This window comes from Poeciliopsis prolifica, unplaced genomic scaffold (assembly GCF_027474105.1).
Source record: "Poeciliopsis prolifica strain line A6 unplaced genomic scaffold, Auburn_PproV2 SCAFFOLD006, whole genome shotgun sequence".
NCBI lineage: Eukaryota > Metazoa > Chordata > Actinopteri > Cyprinodontiformes > Poeciliidae > Poeciliopsis > Poeciliopsis prolifica.
In genome coordinates, this window is record NW_026562381.1 from 6,613,116 (window position 1) to 6,636,395 (window position 23,280).

At 38.2% G+C, this 23,280-nt stretch overlaps 1 protein-coding gene across 12 annotated transcripts in view; it reads left to right on the plus strand.

The window, feature by feature from the left end:
* LOC129360398 (LIM and calponin homology domains-containing protein 1-like) overlaps positions 1–23,280 on the plus strand; it is a 67,575-nt gene that overhangs the window by 41,098 nt on the left and 3,197 nt on the right. For 2 of the 12 annotated variants that reach the window (XM_055030586.1, XM_055030598.1), the window contains 20 exons: positions 529–727; positions 4,699–4,957; positions 9,430–9,551; positions 9,654–9,753; positions 10,752–10,781; positions 11,940–12,066; positions 12,200–12,357; positions 13,156–13,636; positions 15,545–15,811; positions 16,231–16,336; positions 16,445–16,512; positions 16,596–16,668; positions 17,170–17,244; positions 18,374–18,402; positions 19,338–19,451; positions 20,761–20,853; positions 21,010–21,174; positions 21,680–21,774; positions 22,178–22,333; positions 22,759–22,851. In XM_055030586.1, coding sequence (XP_054886561.1) covers positions 529–727; positions 4,699–4,957; positions 9,430–9,551; positions 9,654–9,753; positions 10,752–10,781; positions 11,940–12,066; positions 12,200–12,357; positions 13,156–13,636; positions 15,545–15,811; positions 16,231–16,336; positions 16,445–16,512; positions 16,596–16,668; positions 17,170–17,244; positions 18,374–18,402; positions 19,338–19,451; positions 20,761–20,853; positions 21,010–21,174; positions 21,680–21,774; positions 22,178–22,333; positions 22,759–22,851 — 2,810 coding nt within the window. Of the gene's footprint in view, positions 1–528; positions 728–4,698; positions 4,958–5,810; positions 6,048–9,429; positions 9,552–9,653; positions 9,754–10,751; positions 10,782–11,939; positions 12,067–12,199; positions 12,358–13,155; positions 13,637–15,544; positions 15,812–16,230; positions 16,337–16,444; positions 16,513–16,595; positions 16,669–17,169; positions 17,245–18,373; positions 18,403–19,337; positions 19,452–20,760; positions 20,854–21,009; positions 21,175–21,679; positions 21,775–22,177; positions 22,334–22,758; positions 22,852–23,280 lie in introns of all 12 variants that reach the window. The other 10 variants (XM_055030590.1, XM_055030591.1, XM_055030592.1 and 7 more) reach the window with 10 other exon arrangements.

A 23,280-nucleotide genomic window follows, 5' to 3' on the forward strand; every position in this document is an offset into this window, starting at 1 on the left:
CTCAAGCAGGTGAATCTGACTGCACCAGAAGGAAAGAAGCCCTGGTCATTCTTATTTGGCCAAAACAAATAAAGAATATGTCACTGTCAAACACAATTCCCACCCGCTGTAGAACATTCAAGAATACAGAGATTTATGCAAGGCTGGAGAAGCTATAGCAACGCGTTATGGGGTCAGAAAAAGGAAGCCATTTGGTTGACAGGAAAGGTCTTTCTCCACCTTCCATTAGTACCAAAGACACTATTCAGCTGTCGGCAGAAAAAGGAGAAGGTCACTAAGGTGAAGAGAGAGTAATGAGAAAGGATGTAGGCAGAAGATAATGAGGATATTTTGAAAAGGTTGTTGACTAAACAAATGTGGGAGGACTGTGGAGTTATTTGAGAGGTTTCAAAATCTAAAGAACAAAATTTAGATGTTGGATTTATTTCAATAAATTGGATTAAATTATATTTGTTTCACCCATTTTTGTAGTTCACATTTTAGAAAACAAAAAACCTGATTGTGTTTTTCCGATTTCCTCAAACGTAGGAGGCAGAGGTGGCAGAAAGTCCTCAACGCAGCATTCGGGACAGCGGCTACATCGACTGCTGGGACTCCGAACGCAGTGACTCGCTCTCCCCGCCACGCCACGGACGCGAAGATTCATTCGACAGTCTGGACTCCTTCGGCTCGCGCTCGCAACAGACTCCGTCGCCGGATGTCCTGGTCCCACGCGGCAGCAGTGATGGTAGGATATCATTCATCTCTCTTTATTTAGAATTTTTGCATACAATGAACCACTGGTGCTCTGGCGGGCTAGAGTTCCCGCTAGCTACTAACTATTGTAATGAAAAGCCAAAATATGTCAAGACTTCAGATCCTGTCTAAAAATGCTTAGAACTTTCTATATTAAACTCAAAATATGTTTTAATATTCATAGTGGAATCTGTCTTGGCACTACCGCAGAAGCTGAGTCTCCCTTCTCTCCTCTTCTGGGGCCAAAAGCAAAACTATATAAGGGGGCAAATACACATAGTAACCTTTGCATCAAAGCAGCTTTTATTGTTTTTGCTGAAATTGCAAAATGTGTTAAAGTTTTTTTATGATGCCAAACTAAACCATCTGCTGTAGCTAACAGCTGTTCACTGCTACACTGTTTGCTAATTAGTGCCTTTTAAAGTTAACAGCAGCTTATAAAAGCCTGTAGTAGTCGTCATGATGTTATTTCTGTTGCCAAACTGCATGAGCGACAATTCAGAACAACACGTAGCTTCCTGTTTGTTTCTCCTTCTAGGAAGAACAAAGATAAATTGCTCCCATCAGACTCGAGTTCTCTAAATGTGCCATACTTCTTGATAAGTTTAACTAAAAAAAATAAAAATACACACTGTCTCCATCAAGTAAAAAGACAGAATAGGAGGTTTGTAATCTTACAAATTTAAAGGCAAAAAATGACACACAGAAATCCTTGATCAATATGAGAGATGATGTTTTTATCCTGTTAGGCTGCTGCAGTAAATCTCATTGCTAGACTGCCCTGAAGAATCATCTCAAGGATTTTACTGCACAAGTTTCTTCTAATCAATTTTTCTGAGCATGAAGCTCAAGATGATATTTTATTCTGTCAAGCATATTCCCCAACACCAGAGTTTCAAATTTTTGTGATAGCTGATGAAGTACAAGGAAGCAGAATTTGTTCCTGAGAAACTACATAAAATTACTTTACCTAATTGCAGCTGTGTAACAGGTATTTCAATGCTCGGGGTATTTTATCAAAAAATGTACATGTTCCTTAACACACAAATCTTCAAAAATGTAGATGTAATTGAATGAAAAAATTAAGTGACTAGAAGAAGAGAAGCGTATATCTGTGATCACCCAGTTGCATGAAACCTTGGCTCACTGTGAACAAATGCATCCATTTACCAACATTCATACAAACGTGCCAGGATTTCCTACCATGACCTTCAGACAAAGCCCTTGGTTTATTCATCAATGAAAATTGACTTCAGCCTGAGTAATTAGGGGACAGATGGAAGAGTTTAATTCATTCTTTGAATGAAATTCAATATTGGCAACATGGTTTTGTCTCTGCCAACTTTGATTCAGCTCTGATACATGAGATTGTTTTTGGGTAGCTTGCATAATACAATTTTATCTAATTCCCTCATGTAGATTATAGGAAATCTATTCAGTTAAGCAATTAAACCTTATGCTCTGAACAAATATTTGAAATCTGAAAAACAGCATTTCAGAAGAGATTTGATCCCTGGTTTCATTATATTTAATATTTGTGCACATTTCTGAAATCAGTTTTTCACTCTTGCTGAATTGTTCAATTTGTTAAGTGTTACATAATGGAAATTGATGTTAATACCCAATTTTTGGCTGCTATAAATACTCATCCTGCAGACAAAATTAATATCTGGAATCATTTAATTCCACATCATCGGCCTTAGTTGTGAAAAGTTCAATCACTCTTTATTTGTGGACTTTCCATCATTTCAGTTGCTGCATTTCAGACACTGATGTTTGTAATCTGGTACATCGTAGCACTGACGCATGAAACATTTTCCCTCAAGCCTCAGTGTTACCATATCTACAGAGCACATCATCACATAAAAACATATGTTACTCCTTAAAGATGGATTTACATAGATGAAAGGGACACTCATGTTTCCTATTGATGGGTTAGGAGTCATAACCAAATCATTTACAGTTGGAAGTATGGATATCTCCAGGCCTTTTTGTTTGGAGCTTCATCTGTTTCAGACCAGAACTTTTCACAACTGTAATGTGACATTTATTTCCACTAACAGACACGGCTGCTTCCATATGTTTCTGATCAGAAATAAAGAACTATTTTATGGATCAAATCTGGTGAAAGTTTTGTGTTTATAGTTAGGAAATGTTTACACTGAGTCGTAGCTCACAGTCTGAACACAACAGCACTCGAAATGAAGAGTCAGTGGCACAAGTTTGTCTAAGCTACCACAGGTATCTATTTTACACTACTGATTTATTGGAGAGGTTTTAAAATAAATGAACAAGGAACCTACTGGTATGCCAGGAGTAAATTACAGAAATTACACATGTGACTATTTCTAAGAACCTGATTTTCATTCCTCTCCTCTGCGTATTATTCAAGGATTGAATTAGGACATATTGTGGAGGAATTTACCCCACGCATTAGGGAAAGTCCATGAGCAGTGCACGTCTGCAAAGCCAGGTGTTGAGAACATTAAAGACCCTGACGTGGGTTTAAACTGTGAAAGGGAGACAAATTGGTATCCAGAGTGAAATGCTAAAATGTCGTAAACTGTTCAATGTTAATTTAGTAATGATTTATGTTACTGTCTTTGTTTCATAAACACAGCCTATCAGCCTGTATGGGCTTGGCTGATGCTCAGTCGATGGAATGCATTGTATTTTATTACACTGTACGATTGCTGTAAGGCTCATAACGTTTACGAACTGAAGACTATAAACTGTAGATTTAAAGAAATGGTTTTTCAGACATCTGCCACAATTGCAAGTCTCTTCTTAAAATAATTTTACACCTTTGTTTTCCCCCCTTTGGTCTGTTCACAGTTTTCCTTGTCAGTGGCTGAGCTAGCTGTTTTCTACTGTTTACAAGATACCCAAATTAAACAAGACCTAGAAATGTGTTACTGTATCTGATTTAAATTATACTGGTAAAAATATTGCATACTGTTTTAATCATATTTCATTTTGTCTATTTTCCGTGATAGGCTAACACAAAGTAGCATTGGTTGGTTTTCTTGTTTTTTTTTTTTTTTTTTGTATTTTTTTGTTTGTTTGTTTGGTTTTGTAAAAAAAAAAAATCTGAAATGATTGTATCTTTTTTGTAATTGAGTTGAAGTGATTAAAAATCTACAGCGTGTAGTATCTACTCGTATGTAGAGAATAGAAACGGTTGGAAATATTTGCCTTCATTCCAGTCGAACAAGATTTGGTTAGAAAAGTCTTGCTTTAGATTCTCATCTGAATTCGGGTCTGGACTGGAACTGGTCCATTCTAACACGTTCATATTATTTAATCTGAACCGTTCATATGTCAGCTCTGGCTGTAAAGTTTGGTCTGCTGGGAGGTGACCTTCTACCTTTCAAAGGTTTTTATTAAGTTTTTTTATTAGTTCTGACAAGCTGACAAATACATTTTTTAATGTAATACAACAAAATGTGAACAAGTTCTTAGGATATGAAGCCTTTTACGAGGTGCTTAAAACAGATTAACAGTTAAGATTATACTCCAAAATAACACTGATAATGAGGACAATCTGTTATGAATTTAAATATCTGATTCAATAATGCATGTTTTCCAATAATTTACTTGTAATTATAGTTTGCAGCTCTTCATTGCATAAGAATAATGGGAATCAGCCTTCAAGCATTTTGTAACTCTGCTGAATCATCCAGTTTTTTATTTTTTTATTTTTTTCTCTAGCCTTTCAGTCTGATGTCTGCTGAGGCCTGGGAAAAAACTAGAACAAATATGTCCCTCACCTTTACATGAAAATAAAAATCTTTTAATTTGCTAGTCTCCGGAAATTAGATTAAATCCTTATTCAGCAGTGAACAACTACTTTCTGTGTGAAAATAAATGAAGTAGAATGGCCAGTATTTTCCACAATGAGAGAGATTATCATTATACAACACTAATAAAGATCTTTTTTTGTACCTCTATGGCTCACGTTAGGCCGCGGCAGTGACTCAGAGTCCGACGGCACCCCTAACAGGAAGATGCCGGACCTCCACAAGGACGACATGTTGGCGCGCCGGACATCAGTCACTGAGCTGCGCACCGCCATGCCTTTCAACCAGTACCTCCCCAACAGGAGCAACCAGAGTGGATACGTGCCAGCTCCGCTTCGCAAGAAGAAGAACGAAAAGGAGGAGGGAGGCCACAAGAGCTGGAGTACCGCTACATCACCTGTAGGGGGAGGCAGACCCTGTAGGTGAGTCACGAAACGATGAAAAGAAAAGGTTAAAATAAACCGATGAAAAATAACACCTTCACTGATACTCTTGTTTGTTTAGTTTCATTGTTTTAATTTAATGAGGTTATAAATATAAATCATCAAAATATGAGTTAGAGTAGATGGAGCTAAAATAAAAAGTTTTTTTTATTTTTTTTATTTGGATCAGACACCATGTGCCAATGTACATATTTCTGATATGAAACCTTTTAGCCACTGATTATTTTTCTCCATCTCATATTGTTCTGATGGGAGTGCCTGATCGAGGCCAGATGTGTGTTTTCGTTGGCCCTCATTGAACCATGCTGCTCAGTTCTGAAGGGCTTATTGGGTATATATTGGTATGGCATGTTAATGTTAGGGAGAGCAATGTTCAGACTTTTCATCGCAAGTTTTACGTTTCTGCTTGCTCAGTAAATTCTTTCACATTTTTCTCTTCACTAACTATTGGGTCTGTATGTGTCATCGCTTCAGAGGTTGACTGAACTTGCATCAGTCACTTTAGTTTTATTAAGAGATAAATTGCAGATAATTAACTCAAAGCCACTTTGTTTGACAATTAGTCTTATACATTGTTCTGGTTTCCATCATCACTCATTGTTTGCTGCTAAAATGTTTTTTTGTTTTTTTTTAATCAACTTATGTGGTCTCACAACTGTGCATTAAATATGTTTTCCTTTCATGTTTTACCTCTTGTCTTTTCCTGCCTTTAATTGTTCACGTTTCACGTCTTGTGATCATCACACCATAATCCTCTTCATGTCACCAATTTTCCTCCAACCTGATTATGTGCTCCTGATTTTTCCTCTGTGTGGGGTAAATGATATAATAGTACAAATGGAATCCCTGTTTTAGTACTCCCACTCGGAGAGTCCCTCAGCCCTTCTCCCTCCCCAACCATCGAGTCACAGATTCAGGAGAGCAAGAGTAAAGATGAAGAGGAGAAGGAGAAGGAGGAAAAGCTGAAGGTCTTCTCACCTTGCATTAATATCCATGCAGTGGGAATACGGAGGAGCAGCGAGCCTCCCAGAGACACCATAACTCAGCTGAAGGTCAACTCTGAGCAAAGGTCAAATTCCATGTCCAACTTCTCTTTCCTAGACAGGATTCAAAGAAGTGTTTCCCATAAATCTCTTAAAGAGTTGTTGTTTCTTGTATCTTCTGAGAAAGAAATAGTCTTACATCTGGGATGCCCAAGTCGATCCTCGAGGGCCGGCATTCTCCATGTTTTAGTTCTCTCCCTGGGGGAAGTAACAATCTTTTCAGCATGTCAGTCTCCTTCTTAGACCTTCTAATAAGCCATCATTGGATCCAGGTGCGTTAAACCAGGGAGAGAACTAAAACATGCAGGATGCTGACCCTTGAGGACCAACTTTGGGAACCACTGTCTTACATAGTATCTCAGTTCTCTCAGAAAATTTGGTTCTGTTCGGAGAAATATCCTTTCTCTAGCTAGGTTCTTGATGCATGAGGTTGAAGAAGAGTCAGTGAGTTGAATTCATGAAATCCATTTATTAATACTAAAATACAGCTGGTCCAGTTGTTTATGCTATTCTTTGTTAGCCTCTATCTAAACTATGCCCTATAGATAGCATTCTCTAGTCTAATGTGTCATTTCTTTTAGTTTTAGCTTTGCACACATGTGACCTATGTGAATGCATGGATGTGTATATGAGCATACAAATAGCTAAATGAGATGGAGGAAAACAGAATTGTTATTTATTCTCAACATTTCTAAAACTATTTAAAAGTAATCACAAGAGTTTTCCTTGTGTTTGAATTTGCATTCATTCATTCAGCAGTTTTCAGAACCACCTTCAGCAGAATTTACTGTCTTTATTGGAATCACATATTTATGGAGGCAGTCTGGGTCAACTCTTTCCAATATGACTTACTTTCCTAACAAGTCATGTACAGCATTGCTGCTGTACATTTCAGCAACAATGCACCTGGAGTGCTTTATATAATAAGACATAACTAAGAAAGAAAAAGAGAAACATTACATTACAGTGACATAATAAACAGAAGTTATGAAATGTTTAATCCAGACGAGAATTAATGAATGTTCCAGTTGTTATTGATCAAAGATACCTCTAAGCAAATGAAGTTTTTGCCTTAATATGAAGGAACTCTGTGTTTTAGCAGTTCTACAGTTTTCTGGACGTTTGTTCCAGATTAAAGAAGCATACAACTGTAAGTGAGTTTGTAAATTCAGGAATAATAAGTGCTCAAATTGCATACAAGTTCATTTGATTGCATATTATTTTCTGAAACCTTCTTACTACCAACTACTTTCTATGAGAGGAAAGATTAGGAAACCTGATGGAACTGATATCGTTCCATCATGTGAAAGATTTTGGTTATTTCAACTGAGTATTATCTTAATAGTGTCAGTTTCTTTCCATCGGAATATCTCTCCTCCATTCATTTTAATTGTCAATAGATGCCACATTTTCTGAAATGATGCTCAAGGTTATTCATAAACATAACGATGAATGGTTCTCATCCTTAGAAAACAGTTCCAATGTTACAGCTGGTGCTTTAATCTGACCCTTTTACACTTTGGCACTGTAATTATCAGATGAGATTTTACACCATCGCTCCTTTTCAACAGCTTAACTGTAAGCTAACAAGGCTTGTGCCAATTCAAAGCTGGTTAGGACACACTGTCCTGAACTGCCTTTCCTTTATTGAACCAGATTAAGTGTGCACCCAGCTGGCCACCCAAGTTTTAAGTAAGGGGATCTTTGTCAGTTGTCAAGGCTCAACGCCGATTTTTATATTTCAGTTCTCATCATTTCTTGCTTGTTCTAGAATTGGCAGTATTTATTACTTGAGAATTTAATTTTAAGCCTTAGGTTATATCATAATCCAGCCTTATCCTGTGTTTTTGTAGTTTTTTTTTTCTAGAAAGTTCAACATTTCATTCAGTCCTGTTGGTTTGTTATTGTGAGTCACATCTCCCATTTTCCCTTTTGTTTTCTTCAATTTGGCGCAGTTGTTATAGCTTTGATTGATTCTCAACATTTTAAGAATGTGTGTTTTTCAAAGGTCCTGCAGGATTCAAGGATTTTATGCAAAGCTCCTACATGAAGCTCTTGGCATAGATATTTACATTTGAACACGTTTAGTTTCACAGCAGATTTAAAGTCTTTTTTTTTTTCGTTGTTGTTGCTGCTTTCTTTTCTTGTCACTCATGGTTTTACCAAAAGTAGATGAATTGAAAATGGTTTCATATTACTTAAACTTTTTCACACTTAGCCTTTTTACAATCATTAACAGAATATTTTTGGTATTTTACATATATGGCCAACACAAAGTAGTACATAATTGTCAAATGTAAGAATAATTTTGCAGAATTTTAATTTTTTTCTTTTGAAAAATACAAATCAGAAAAGTGAGCTATTCATATGACTCTGACATCCAGAAATATCCATAGTAACAAAGATTGCTTTAGGAATTGTAATTTAATTTCAGTATAAATGCACATGGTGGTGTCAGCATCATTCTGTAAGAAATTTTTATTAGACAAATGGAGTTAAACACAGGACAATCAAGGCACAGGTTTTCCTTCCACTTAAAACATATAGCCAGATCTATAATGAAATGGTCTAGTCAAAGTCCAAATCTTTATCTAGTTCAGAATGAGTGGCAAGACTTGAAAATTGAAGTTTATGGATGTTCTCCATCCAATCATATGGTGCTTAAGTTATTTTAAGAGGAAGACTGAGGTGAAATTTCAGGTTGTAGATAAGGTGGTAGAGACAAATCCCAAAATATATGCAACAGTAGCTAAAGGTGTTCTCAATGTATTGGCTCACAAGGGGCTGCAAAGCGTGAAAAGGTTTGGAGTGGATATAAATGTGTTTTCAGGGCATGTGTTGGTAATAACATTTTCAAGAATCAAAAGAAAATATTTCCCCTGTACATTCCAGTAGATTAGTTTTAATCTTTTCATTAAAAACAACCATCAAAGAAACATGTGTGCACATTTAAACAACGGGCCATACACACAAAACTGTCCCACATGTGTACATGTATCAAAACATACTCAAAACCAGCCTGCACATGTGACCTGCCCTCAGGATGTGAGGAAATGAAGTCTTCTTCCGTCCCTGACCCCGAGCAGATTGGGACTGAATGCCGTTCTTCTCCCTGCCAGCAGCTGGCCATTTTCTCTCTGCATGCTGTAGTTTATTCAGGCCAGTAAAAACTACCAACAAAGCAGCTGATCACAAAGCGGTGACAAAACAATAAAAAGACTTGAAGCGTTTTTGGGTTTGGCTGTTTTTGCCCCCAGCTGCTCTAAACAGATCTGTTAGCATGCTGTGTCTCCTCTGATTTATGACCTCACAACCGTTCCACATTCAGGCTGCTCCAGAGGAATGTTGTCTGATTATATAGGGAGATACGAGGGAGCCAAGTGCTTCAGTTTGCTTTGCTTTCTGCAGTATTCCAGCTCGCTCGTGCTCAGAGGAACTCTTCCAGTACTTGGCAGCTGTGTCACCCAGCGCTACCAGCCGTACTGGGAAACGTCCGACCGCGACGGACCAGGAGGATGCGGGATGTGCAGGTGCAGATGAAGATGATAAACGGGCCTGTCGAATGCTGACCTCACCCAAATATGCTTCCTCTGAGTTCCTTCCTGTGCCCACTGTCATGGCAACCACTTTAGCAGCTGCAGGAGCAACCGATGCAGGCGGATTGAAGGGAAGGAGTGACGGAGAAGAAGCAAAGGAAGAGAAATCTTGTTTGGGTCGTTGTCTTCCAGCAACGTGAGCCGAGTCATTTTATCAAACTCTGATGCTTTGGGCTCCAACTCCTTGATTTGCCTATTACTTGAAGGATCTGTCAGTCCGATGATCCTGGAGTGCACTCTCTATCAGCATGATGTTGACCTTAGTGTGCACTGCTTTGAAGGGATGATGATCTAAATAGTGCATGATATTATCTGCATAAACTGAGATTAAAAACGCTGTTCTAAATGATTAAACATTCATACAATGCATGAAAATGTGAAAATAATTTCAAATTTTCTTGCTTTTTTGCTTAAAGAAGCAGACAAGGATGCTGCTTTTTTTGTTGTTTTTTGAGGTCATCCAATTGGGGAAATAATTGATTAATTTATTGTACATTGATACACATGGAACTATTTTGAGACGTATTCCAGGTAGATGTCCTACCAAAATCTTTTGGTAGATTGATGTTTTTCTGGAGAATACCATGTGGTAAACAGATGCTGCAGAAAACAATCTGGGTTTGGTTTTGAGATTACTCTCTAAATTTAGTTTCCCCTGACCACAAGCCACACTTTCTTTCACACCACTTCAACATAACAGCTGCAGCTGCATTTTAAAAAAGAGAAGAGAGAAACGTTATGGTTATAGTCGAGTTCATAAGTGGTCACTGAGAGGAACTTTTAAGCTGCTCGTGCTGATTAAAGATGCATTAGTTTTCTTTCATTAGCTTCTCTTTGCGAAATGCATCTTTTCTTTTTGCTCTTTGTTTTGTTTTGCTTTGCAGTGCTGCAATTCTATTTGTATGTTTGATAACACTGCCCTCTTGTGTTTGGTTTATATTTTTAATATAAGATAATTTACTAAACAAACCATTACGTAATCCTCCTTTTTCTAAATTGGAATATTATCATCTGTTACCTGTCATTTAACACTCAGACATTTAATTTTTTGTATATTTGCGTGAGAAAATATTTCTTTCTTCAGTGTTGTGTTCATTGGTCATTGTTGTCTTTTCATGCTCACTATGTTTTCAGCCGCTGTGATAATTTTTCAGATGAGCCACAGTAAGTTGCACTTTCAACAGTTGAATGCTTCCAGTTTGTGACTCTTTCCATTTCTTATTTATTGCCAGAACTGATTTTTTATTGTGAATGGGCTGGAGTTTTTTTTTTTTCTTCCTTTTCTTCAAGCATTTTGAGTCTTACTGATTTCACTTTAACTCTTTCCACACATTCTTCCAGATGTTATTGTAAAAATAACATCTGGACACAGATAAAGGGTTCAGGTTAGGATATTTTTGTACATATTTATTCATTGTAATAACATTTTTTCCCTTTTGTCCGTCTATTAGATTAATAGACTGTGCAAACATTTGTACCCTTAGCTGGATTGAAAAAAAATCACAATATTTAGAGCTATATCAAGCAAAATTTGGATGCAGCAATACAAAAATTGTTTTTCTATAATCAACAGCAGAATACCTGTGTGCTGTTTTTCCTTTGCATTTTCCAGAGATGAGGGTTAAGGGGTTCAATAAATTAGCTAAAATGCAACATTGTGTCAGAATATAGAGTTACTGTTAAACAGAGTTTTACTGCTTAAAAACTGAGTCACAAACATTTACCATTATGGTGACAATAATTTAGCTTATTTGAATGAGGTAGAACTAAACTGGTGGAGCCAATAGGCAACTTCAGATTGTTTCACTTCAATCACAAATCGTAACTTCAAACTGTAAGTTTACTGTTTGGACTAAATCAGTCTGGACAGTAAAACTGCTTTGCTGTGATAAAAAATGATGACCATATGCATTCTCTTGTGGCCTGTGATTCATGTTTTGCTGTGGAACGGACTTGGCTCATCCCTCGCGCTTCAGCCAGTTGCATGTCTTGCCTTCTGCTGCTGGATTCAGAGAATTTATTTTCAGATGAAAGCTTATAAAACAAAATCTTTTTGCTGTGAGTTAAAGAATCAGCACAAATGTTTGGTTCATAAAAGAAGGCTGGCTTTCCTTTACGCTGGCTGCTCCTGTTTTGGGGGTCTCAAAGGCAAATACCAGGTAACATTGTAGATTTGAACAGAAAATGATGTGAAAAAAAAACTCTTCAAACTTTTCAGATGAAGCTAAAAAAAACTGAATTCTGCAACTGTTGAGTGGTTTCTGAATAAAACAATATCATTTCATAATACTGAAGCCATGTTTCTCCATTATGCACCTTTAGGAGTTTGAGTATGATCGACATGCGTGGTGAAAACGAGGCCATCCTGCAGCCGCACAGTCACATTCGACATGAGCTGATGCACAACCAGTACAACAGAATAAAAGAAGATGAGAATCACTGGCAGGAAGTAAATGCATTAGTTTCCTCTCTTTTCACTATTTTGTCTGCAAGTTTGCAGAAATATTTGTTCCTTCAAGCTGCTGGGCATGTTTTATCTGATCTCTATTTCCTTTACTTATTTATTTTTTTGCACCTGTCAGGACCTGGCTCGTTGGAAAAGTAGGAGGAGGAGTGTCTCTCAGGATCTGATAAAAAAAGAGGAGGAGAGGAAAATGATGGAGCAACTGATGTCAGGAGACCGCTGCATCTCTCAAAGAAGAAAAAGCATCAAAACCTACAGAGAAATTGTGGAGGACAAGTAGGTGATGTCCACAACACATTGAACACTTTGGTATCTGAACAAAATCCAAAGTGATAAACACACCCACATGTGAAAAACCTTTCATTTGCTGTAATATGAGCTTCACACATTCAGGTGAATTTGACTTAAGGTCATCACTTAAAAATCAACATAAAGAAAGCTGCAGTTTATAACTTTCCTTAAAGAAAAGTCACATATTTGTTAAAACCGTCACAATGTAGTGACAAGTAATCTGTGAAAAAAAATCTATCACTTCCACTCCTCCTGAATTGCTGTCTAAAGAAATGCACTGCTCCCGAACCAAACAATCAGTCAGAGCCAAGAGGAGGTTCTTAGTGGTGTCAATCATTCCCATGTACTCGTTGCTCAATGTGCTAACGGCTGAGAAACAGCCTACCTTTACAGCAAAACCGCCATCATCAGTGACCATGCTGACTTCCCTTAGCATTCCTGTCAGGTTCTGCTATCAGGAAGAAACTGCAGCCTCTGCTACACGGAGGGTGATTGGCAGCACTATGACTATACTCCTGGTTCTTTTTAGTTGGCACTGGGAGAAGGGAGATTAACTTTTTTGTTTTACATTGCTCATCTGTTACATACCACACTGTCACAACATAATGACAGTTTTAATAAATATGTAAAAAAATATATATTTTTTAGAAAAGTTACATACTGTAGCTTTAATGCTTTCCATAACAAGTAAAGAAAATAATGACAATAAGATGAAAGATGTTTGTTTTGCCTCTGAATGACAAATTTATTTTAGTCAGCCTGACAATGTCTGCCTTTTGTCAGGGAGCGGCGTGAGGAGGAGCTGCGGGATGCGTACCGGAAAGCAAGAACTCCAGAGGAGGCGTCGGCCATCCTCCAGCGCTACGCCCAGCGTTTCTCCATCAGCGAGGCCGTCTTGGAGCGCCTTCAGCTGCCCAAGCTTCTGGACCGCAGCTTGTCGGCCGACCCTTCCTTTTCCACCTCGCCCTTCTCCCTCTCGCTCTCCTCCTCCCCCACAACTCCGGACCCTTTCGACGAGGCGCCCGAAGGGCCTCTTAGGTACCTGCGGCAGCAATCTGCGCCGGCGCCACGGTTTACATCCACACTGGAGGCGCAGATTGAAGAGTTTCCCAAAGACTCAAGCTCACACCAGCGGCCTCAGATCCGCTCTCGCTCTTCTGAACCACCGTCCACCCGGGCCCTGTCACCCAAACCGGTGCCTTTGCTGACACCAAAGCCTTACTTTCAGCCCCAACTGTCATCTAATGAAAATTGGAATGGCAAGGTGAGAATTACTTGCAAAGATTAGCTAAGTAGCATTTAGCTGTTGCAAATCTGCAACATCTGCCTGGAGAGGGTTAACATTACATTTAAAAGAACCTTAAAAAAATGTTAACTACTGCTTTCAAACTATTCATCTTGACCTCTCTTAAACTGTCTAAAATTTAGACTCTAAATTATTTTCAAAATTACGTTAAAGCTCTGATAAAATGTAAATATTAAAATGTTCTGGGTAGAAAATATTTACAGACAAAGGATTTTGTTGTTATCTTAAATGCAAAATTTGTTAATTTTTTTGTAAAGTCTTGGCTAAATTACTTCTCGAGTGTGTTGTTGCTTAAGTGAATGGCCTTTTTCTTAATGATTAATCAACTGCTATATTAGTTAATGATCACTAATATTTTGCATCATAAAAGAAATCCGGCATTTTCACATTAGAAGGTAACCTATAGATGAGCCACTGTATTCTTCCCTTCTGAGATCTTTTAACATTTACATTACAATGTCACAGAACAACCATTGTGATGACTGACTGGTGTGTATGAAAACCGAAAACCTCCCCTCCCTTTAGAAGTGTGTAATGTTCCAATTTCACCCTCAAAGGATCCATTCCCCTTTCTTCTGGCAAAAAATGAGCAAAAGGGAATATTTAAAATGAGCTCTTGCATTGCGGAGTGGTTTAAAGGGAGATGTAAGGCATTACCAGATCCAAATGCAGCAGAGCACTTTTTCTGGAATTTCTTGCCAGGAGTCCCATCTTGAATGGAGCCCTCTGTTCGCTATTGACTTAAGAAGTTGACAAGTAGGACCCCTCTCAATGTGAAGTGGGCTCCCAGCGGACAATGAGTGTCCACACAGGCTGCAAGGACAGGGATGAGGAGGTGGAGGAAGAGGGGGCCGACTGAGAGACTGCATTCAGCCGACTCCGGCACCGTGTCTTAAGTTACCGCTCACTGGGAGCTCCTCACACATATATTAGTGCTTCTTTGTGGCAGAGGCCAGCAGGGTGTTTTCAGCAGATGAACAGATAATAACTAACAGAAGCAAAGTTCATAATGAGAAGGAATGAGGGATTTTATACTTTAATTATTTAAAGTTTTTATTTGTCATAAATTGATAATTTTTTTAGCTGCGAAAAGCCACCAGAAAAATACACTGTGCTAAAAAGTAATTTAACTTTTTCAGAGTCTACCTTTTTTTATCTCAAAATTAAACCTATTTAATTGGGATTTTGTGTAACTTAAAATCATTGTGTGGCTGTTAAATGTGAAATAAAAGGAAAGCTGTAAAAACTTCACAAGTAATAACCTTAAAAGTGAGTAAAACCCACTTTACTCTGTCGATTCAAATCCAGTTTGACCAACTAAGATGAAAAGACAGCTAATTTGTAAATGGATTCCACCTGTGTGTGATTTAATCTTAGTAGATGCATTCTATGAATTCCTCAGTCATGGTTCTCTACCTGAGAAGCAGTCAAGAGTCACATGGTAACTCTGGTGGAGTTAAATAAAGGCCAATCATGGAAGTAAAACATTTACAGCTGTAAAAAAAGTTGAGATCAAAGTTTTTTCATGTCTTCATGCTGCAAAGGGTGTCTGTGTGAAGTAGTGACTGAAATAAAAATGCATCTCACTTTTCAGATTTTATTTGTAAACAGTTTCTAAAACAATGGATGATTTTTCTTCCACTTAATTTTCCTGTACTTTGTATTTATCTAGTGTATAAAATCCCAATAAAATATATGGTTGTTTGTGGTAGCAATGTGACAAAATCTAACAAAAACCAAGGAGAAGGAAAATGTTTGCTAAGTACTACATAGTAAGTGAAATTAAATCTGATGCCTCACAGCCAATATAGTTTTATGGTCATAATAAGTAGAAATAATTGTTAACTCTGTGCTGTTGCTCTGCAGGCGGACGGATTGCTACGAGTAAACGGCGACATCAGAAATGATGCCAGTTCTATGAAGTCGGAGAGCAAAGAAAGGGACTCCCCTCCCCTGTTCCAGGCATCTCCAGATGCCCCCCCATCAGACGCCTCACCCACTCGCGATCCGCCCGCCTCCCCCGAAAGAGGAAGTCCAGTGTTAACAAAAACCAGCAGCAGACAGAGCAACATGGAGGCAACTTCAGTCACTGAGGGTTCGCCCACTCCTACTCGGCCCACTTCTCTTCCCGAGGTCAGATTCAGGATGTTTATGACTTACATTCATACACCATCTAATAAGGTTACTTTGAAAGCATTAGCAGGCATCTGAGTTATGCCAAACAGCTTGCTGTGGTGGAAAGAATGATTTGTTGGATCCAGTGAGCCTTTGTAAGCTCAAACGTGCTGCATCAGTTCAGTTTCTGTGGAAACGGGCTCTGTTGGTACAAAACACATAAAATCTCACAATATTCCTGCAAAGACATGCCTTTTATTTGAGACCTTAGGTTATTATTACAACTATTACATTTATTTAGTTTTCTTGTTCTTTCTCTGGATCTTTGCCCAATAATTCTTGACATCTGACTGTTTTGGTTGGAACTCTAGAAAGCAACAATTTCCTCCTTCACTGCTGACTCAGTCTTCCATCCAAACCATCTGTGACCATTACAGGAGCTGAAGCAGCCAGAGGACAGCTTTGTGGAGACAGGAGGCCAGAAAGAAGCTGTTCAACAGGAAGAAAAGTCAACTACTGCAGCTCAGAAAGCGCCATCTACAGGTCTTAGCAACACACTAAAATGCTCATTAGCATGCTTTCTGTTTATAGGCTATTTTTATTTGTGTGTAAAGCTATAATTTCTAGAATTTAGTTTGTATTGTCCTCCAGAATCTAAATCGGAGAAGATTCTTCCAACTGAGATAAACACACCAAACGACCCGGCCGTAACATCAACAGTAAGAGAAATTTAGTGGCCATTATACCAGAAGTCATCCAATCATTGTAAACCAGCTTGTAGGTAAGAGTTTCCTCTTTTCAGGGAGAGGAGACGGAAATGAATTCAGCTGCACCCGTATCGCTCGGACATAACCCCCTGAGGGAAACGTCATCAGGTGAATTCATGTCCTGAAGTCCACACATAGTCAGCAGCTTCTTTTCCATCCCTCCCTGTATTCTAAGTTTGATTATCATGTCAGTTTTGTTCGCTGTTTTTTCTTTTAGCTTTTTAGCACTTTCTTCTGACATAAGATGAAATGATTGATCACAACCTATTGTAGTCACTTCTTAGTTGTGTACAGATTTTTATCCATGTCAATAAGACACTTTGAAGCATTTTAAAAGCAAAACGTTCAGATAACAGTTTTGGACCAACGGAAATATATTGAAAAAATAAAGCACATATCCTAAAACCAAGAGTCTACTTATTACTAACTAAAATTCTATTAAACCTACCACATTGGTAAAAATACAGAACTTTTCCCTGGTTTGACTTAAAGTCTCTGCTTCAGCTCCTGATTTTCACATCTATCCCTCATTATTTCCTTCCCTGTTTTCCTTCTCTCCCACATTCCCTGTTTTTCTTCCATCCACGTATTTTTATCATTTTGCTGTAGAGTTTGAAATCAGTGTCAGGTCCCCGCAGTCCTCCAGTAACCCTAAGTCACGCTGGGAGTTCTTCGCTCCGCCAGGTAAACCTCTTTGTTGGTGGAGGTCTTCTTACCGCGCTAACATGCTGATGTACATTTTTCCCTCGTCCTTTTACTTTCTGAGGTATCTTTGAAGCTTTCTGTTTGAACTGCTTTTGTATATTGCTGAGAGTGCTTTGAGTTGATCAGACTGATCAGCTGATAACCAACTTTTGACAGTTTTCTTTTGAGTGTTCATGACTGATTTCTCCACTAAAACCAGCAGCATCTGACTTATATTAAACAAGCTTTAACAGTATGATCACACCTACATTGAACTATGTACGAGGTTCAATGTAGGATTCAATGAGAATTTTATACTCATAACTGTGTATGAAATTCGTGCAAACCTCATCCTGACAAGAAAACATTGAATTAATTACATTTTTAATTGTAGAAAAATATTCTTAAACTGCAAAATTTAGAAAAGTCTTTCATTTGAGTATTTTTTTTCTTTAGTGAGGAACATTTATTTATTTGTTTGGTTTAACTTTCATCACTGGTGCCACAATCCATTTTAGAGATGCCTAAATTGTTTAGCATCTCTAATGGTTTCCACAAAATAAGTGTAACTAAAGCATTTCTTTATTATTATTTTTTTATGCTTTTGTGATCTATTGTCCATTTCTGTAATCAGTATTAAGTATGTTGGAGGGTTATTGATGATACGGGTCTATTTCTTTGTCAAAGACACCTGGAACCCTAGAATAATGAGAAAATCAGGTAATTACTGGGTCCTTCAGCAAGAACGATCCTCCAGACAAAAATATCTGCCATTTTCCATGACCCTCTTGCTTTCCATACCCATGTCCCATACAATCCCTGGGTGGCATCTGATGTTTTGTAAAATAATAATAATAATACAATTAATTATATTTTGTGTACTATATTTTTTCTCTGGTTTAAAAATTAATTGATTTTTAGGCTCTGATCCAAATATATTGGTGTTACCAACAAGCAGAACCTAATCAATATTACATAATTTATAGTCTTATAAAAATTATGTATCGCTTTCATAATATATCTTCTTTTTGTTTTCATTCCAATTTGATATTTTGTAAACATCTGTCCCATCACTTTGTATTCAGAATATTACTTGACATTTATTTATCTGTTCCTTTTTTATTTACAGAAGCTGCAGAGAAAGATCGAGATGGAAATGTGAGTAACTGGTTTGCTGAGCTTTATGTTGCTTCTCTTCAGGCCTGATACTTTGTGCTAGAGAAATCTGAATGATGCAGTTTTAGTAGAAACTGTGATTTGGCTCAACTTCCTAAAGCAGCTACACTAGCACCGATATTTGGAAGATGTCTTTTGATTCGGCTCCTTTATGGAGAAAATAACATGTTTAACATTTGAAATTGGCTGTGTCACATTTTTTGGTAATGAAGTTGCTTCATGTGTATATGAAGTGAATGCATAATGTCATCAGCTATTTAATTTTATTCTAATGTTTGTGCTGTTGGTTTCTGCAGCCTCTGTGTTGAACTTGTGTGGATTCACCAAACATTTTACCTTTAATTCAAACTACAAACAGTTATAAACAGTCAAGCAGATGATAAACCTTCTCCAAAAATCTAAACCTACGTACAACTTTTATTTAATTTTCCATAAACAAAGCTCCATCATACTATGTAGTGATGCAAATGGCAACATTTTTTTCTTTCTTTTTTTTTTTTTTTGTTTTGTTTTGTTTTGTTTTTCTTTAGCTCATTTTTAGCTTAGCCTTTGGTTGTTGTCGCATTGGATGGTACTGAGCTAATTACTGAAGGTCACTCGGAGCTGTTGATGTAGCATGCCATATGAGGATGCTGCAGTTGATGGCTGAGACTGCTTTTTCCTTTTTATTCACCTCCAGCTCTTTTTCTCTGTCTTCTCTCTCCTTAGTAGGCGTCCTTTGGCTAGCAATGGAGTAGTGCTGTTGTGGTAGACCAAATATTTCTGTCTCCTCCCTTCTCCTTTCTTTTTTTCTGTGGTGGATGTGTGTGTACATCGGGGTCTATGTGAATGGGTTATGTGTGGACATCGATGTGTGCATGTATCTGTCGTGTGTTTGTGCATGTTGACCTGTGTGTATACGTGCGTGGGCCTATCAGGTGTCAGTCCCGGTGTTGGCCAAGGCCAGGCGGGGAGACCGCTGGTCTTGGGACCCGGATGAGGAGCGAAAGCGTCAGGAGAGGTGGCAGCAAGAGCAGGAGCGCATGCTGCAGGTACATGGTAACCACGCAGGGAAAAGCATGGCGCATGAGTGTGCAAGACCAGATTTAGTTTGTCATGTAGCTTGGTAGACAGAGCACAACACTAACAGTGAGTCTGGTTTTCTGTCCAGTCTGGAAATGTGTAGAGTTTGACTTCAGTACCTTACAGGTTTGAGAAAGAAAAGCAAAAAAATAAGCAAATACAAAGTAAATGAGAGAATGTTACATCTAACTCTGCCAGTTATAAAATGTAGATAATTGGAATCAGACCAACAGAGTGAGTTTAGTTTCATCAGACTTGCTTCATCTTGTTTGGACAAACCCGCAGAATCCACTCAGAAGTTATTTAGCCAGTTGTTTAGAGCATCTTTTTGTCTGGGATGGTTTGTTTATCACAGTACTCATCTAGTGCACAGTCACAGAAGGACTAACTGCACCTCATTGCTTTTTCCTCCCTGACATATTTTTGTTAATATTAAGCAAATCTCAACTGCCCTATGCTCACTTGAACCACTAGATGGCGAACTTGCACAGTGGAAGAAGCCCTGCTTTGGTCGTCTTCCATCACCGTCTCCATCTCATGCAAACACAAAGGCGGGGTGTTGTTGCTGTTGTTGCTGCCCCAGTCCCTCTCTCCCTCCTCAGCCACTGAGCATCTGTAGTCTGCACATGTTTAGACGTTTAAAGGAGTGAGGTCTGTTACTGACAGCGTTCATTTGCGACCTGAAAACAGATTACACTCCTTTCTGGTTGTTTGTGAGGATATCTGCTCAAACGGACGAATGCCTGACACATCAGTGTGCTCTCCACCTCCTCGCTGTTTTTCGTCTTTGTGCTCCAGTCTAACTCCATTATAAATGTTGATAATTCCTCTAACTCTCTGGGGTTCCTCCACACATTTGCATAACAGAGCGATGATTTGTCTTTTCTGGCAATTTTGCCGAAAATGATGAAAACTGTAAAGCAAATTTTCAAAAGATGATTGTGAAGGAACTCTGTGCTTATCAGCTTCTGCATGCTTTGGTATTGTCTGTTTTCTGCTGATCTTTCGTTTGATCCTTAACAGGCACATATCTAAGTAAAGAAAATAAAAATGCAGGCTTAAGTTGTTTTGGGGTTTTTTTGTCGTATTATTTTAAGGTTAGAAAATCAGTAGTTTTAGAAAACTAAAAATGAAAAGTTTTTCAAAGTGAAGGCTGTGCCAGCTAGCTGTGCGCATCTTTTCTGTTTTTTGGCCCAAACATCCACCTGCACAAAGTTCAGTTTTTCACTATACCTTGGCTCTCTGCTGTATGTCATGTGTCTGTTGCCATGGTGACAGGAGAAATACCAGCGTGAGCAGGAGAAACTGAAGGAGGAGTGGGAAAAAGCACAGAGGGAGGTGGCAGAGGAGGAGAGGAAGTATCATGAGGAGGTGTGTGCATGTGTGTGTGTGTGTTTGTGTTTACACATGCATTAGCTGAATTGTTACAACATACTAACTGTATGTTTCTGTGGCCATTTTAGATCTATAAACCAACCTACTGTGTTTATGTCAGTGTTTGGTTTGGGATTTTCTCCTTCCAAACAGGAGCGTCGGATACTGGAGGAGACGGTGATGCCTCTGACGCCCCGCTCCTCAGCCCTGCCCTCCCCCAGCCGAGGGGGGCTCTCCTCCACCTCCGAGCCACAGGATACGATCGTGCGTTCGCTGGCAGATTGGGAACGAAAACAGGAGCTACTGGAGAGACAGTCTGTGAGGGACTTATTCATTATGTTTTATGAATTATCTTGTTTGTCCCATTTCCCTGTACAAATACTTTTTATTTTTTTCTGTTAAAATTATAAACCTTAATGTATTATGAATTTGACTAACACAAAGTAGCACATGACTAAAATAAAAGGAAGAGGTGATTTACCTCAATCGACTTGCAGATATGATTGTAGAACAAAGTGGTTCTACAACAGATTGACTCAAAGGCTCTGAATAAAAATGCATGCCACACTTTTGAGATTTGAGAACCATGTATCATTTTCCTTTTATTTTATAATTATGTATTACTTTGTCTTAGTTTGTGATAAAGAATCCAAGATTCTGTTGCAGATAGTTAATATGACACTTGTAGCGCTAGAGCTAAAAACTATTAAACTATTAACTATTAAACTAACCCTAACCCTATTCTAGTTTAGTGATTGAAATGTATAGACAAACTCTCAGTAGTTATGTTAGCTAATGAAATATCTGCTGTTTTATGATTCAGAGAGGAAGTACAGAGAGTGCAGAATGGAAAAGGAAGGAAAATGACAGAACCAGTGACATCAGCACTGCTGACGACAGCATGAAGACGGGCAGAAGGTTAGTGAACCGAGACCTTAAGTAGCTAACAGTGTGGCTCAGATGGCTGTCTGATGATTTTGCTCAGTGAGTTGCTCCAATTGACTTTTGATGTTAATTTTTCGTTATTTACTTCACTCATGCATTCCTAAGTCTTAAAACATTTTCCATGAATTTATTTATGTCAAACGGCTTTTTATTTTTATTAGTAAGAAGATTCATGTGTTTTAATCTGAATTTTATTTTTATTCAAAACATATTTAAGTCAAAACATTCAAGATTTGTTCCTAAATATTAGGAGCCAATTCATTCTTTCTGTGTCATAAAGTCCAGATTTTAACATTATTTTGGACGAGGCTTTGAACATAAATAGAGATGAGGCTCTTGATCAAAGTTTCTGTGTTTTTCTTTCTTCCTTTATCAGCTTGGTGAGCCAGAACAGCAGTGAGGCAGAGAGACTTGGTCACAGTGTTCACAATGGCCAAAAGCTTCCTCCTCCATCCCCCAAATGTTCAACTCCACCCAAGAAGCAATCAGGGCCTGAAGGCACCAGAACCAGCCGGCCTGCTGGAGAACGAAGGTGTGTATATGTTTGAGAGACAGAAGAAATAAAGAGATTCATTCAATTTTATTAATCATTTATTTCAATTTTTCATAAACATTGTTTCCGTTTTAAGAAATTGCCTCCTTTTTGATTTAAAGGAGCCACTGTTGCATCCAAAAACGTCCAGCAGGTGGCATCTGCTGCCTGTATTTCCCTCCATGAATTTCCTTCACACAAATAACCCATTGCATTTCATGAAAGTGTTTAGAAAATATTTTTAGACAAGTCAAGATTTATAAAAACATAAAAAATGTTGTACTTAAATGGAAATGTGCTGTCGAATCTTCCAAAACGGTTTCTTGCGTTTGTGGTTTTGATTGATCGTGGTCCGTCTGTGTTGTCCAATCATGTTGCTGTTTCTAGGAGCCATCTTCATGTTGCATGTTGCTGTCCATTTCCAGGTGCGGCCCCACTGATAATAATGTAAGAAGCTCATCAAAGTCCCTCGCAGCATGTCCATCAGCACCAGACACATTTCCCCCACCGCCCAACAGGTACTGCAGCATAGAAAGCCCACCAAGACCAGGAGGATGGGCGCTGCTCGTTTCTGCATTGTCATTTTCTGCTTTACTCCCCAACCCCACCTTTATTTTCCTCCACTCATCTCATGCCATGTAGCACTGCAACAGCAAACTTGCAGTCTGCCTTGAATTTTAAATAGAGTGAACAGTTGTTTTTTTTGTTGTTTTTTTTTCCCATTTGAAACAATAATGTCAAGAAAAGTATTGTATTATATTTTGTTCATTTTAAGGAGATTCTTAAACCTTGCAGGAGAAATTCAAGTTTTCAAATCTATTTGAATTTCTAGGCTTTGATGAGGTTTCAAATAAAAAATAAAAATAAAAAAAAAGAAAAAACAGTTTAGGAAAAGAAAGGACAATGGTGGTAATTTAATCACAGGTAAAATATTTAGGCTGTGCATA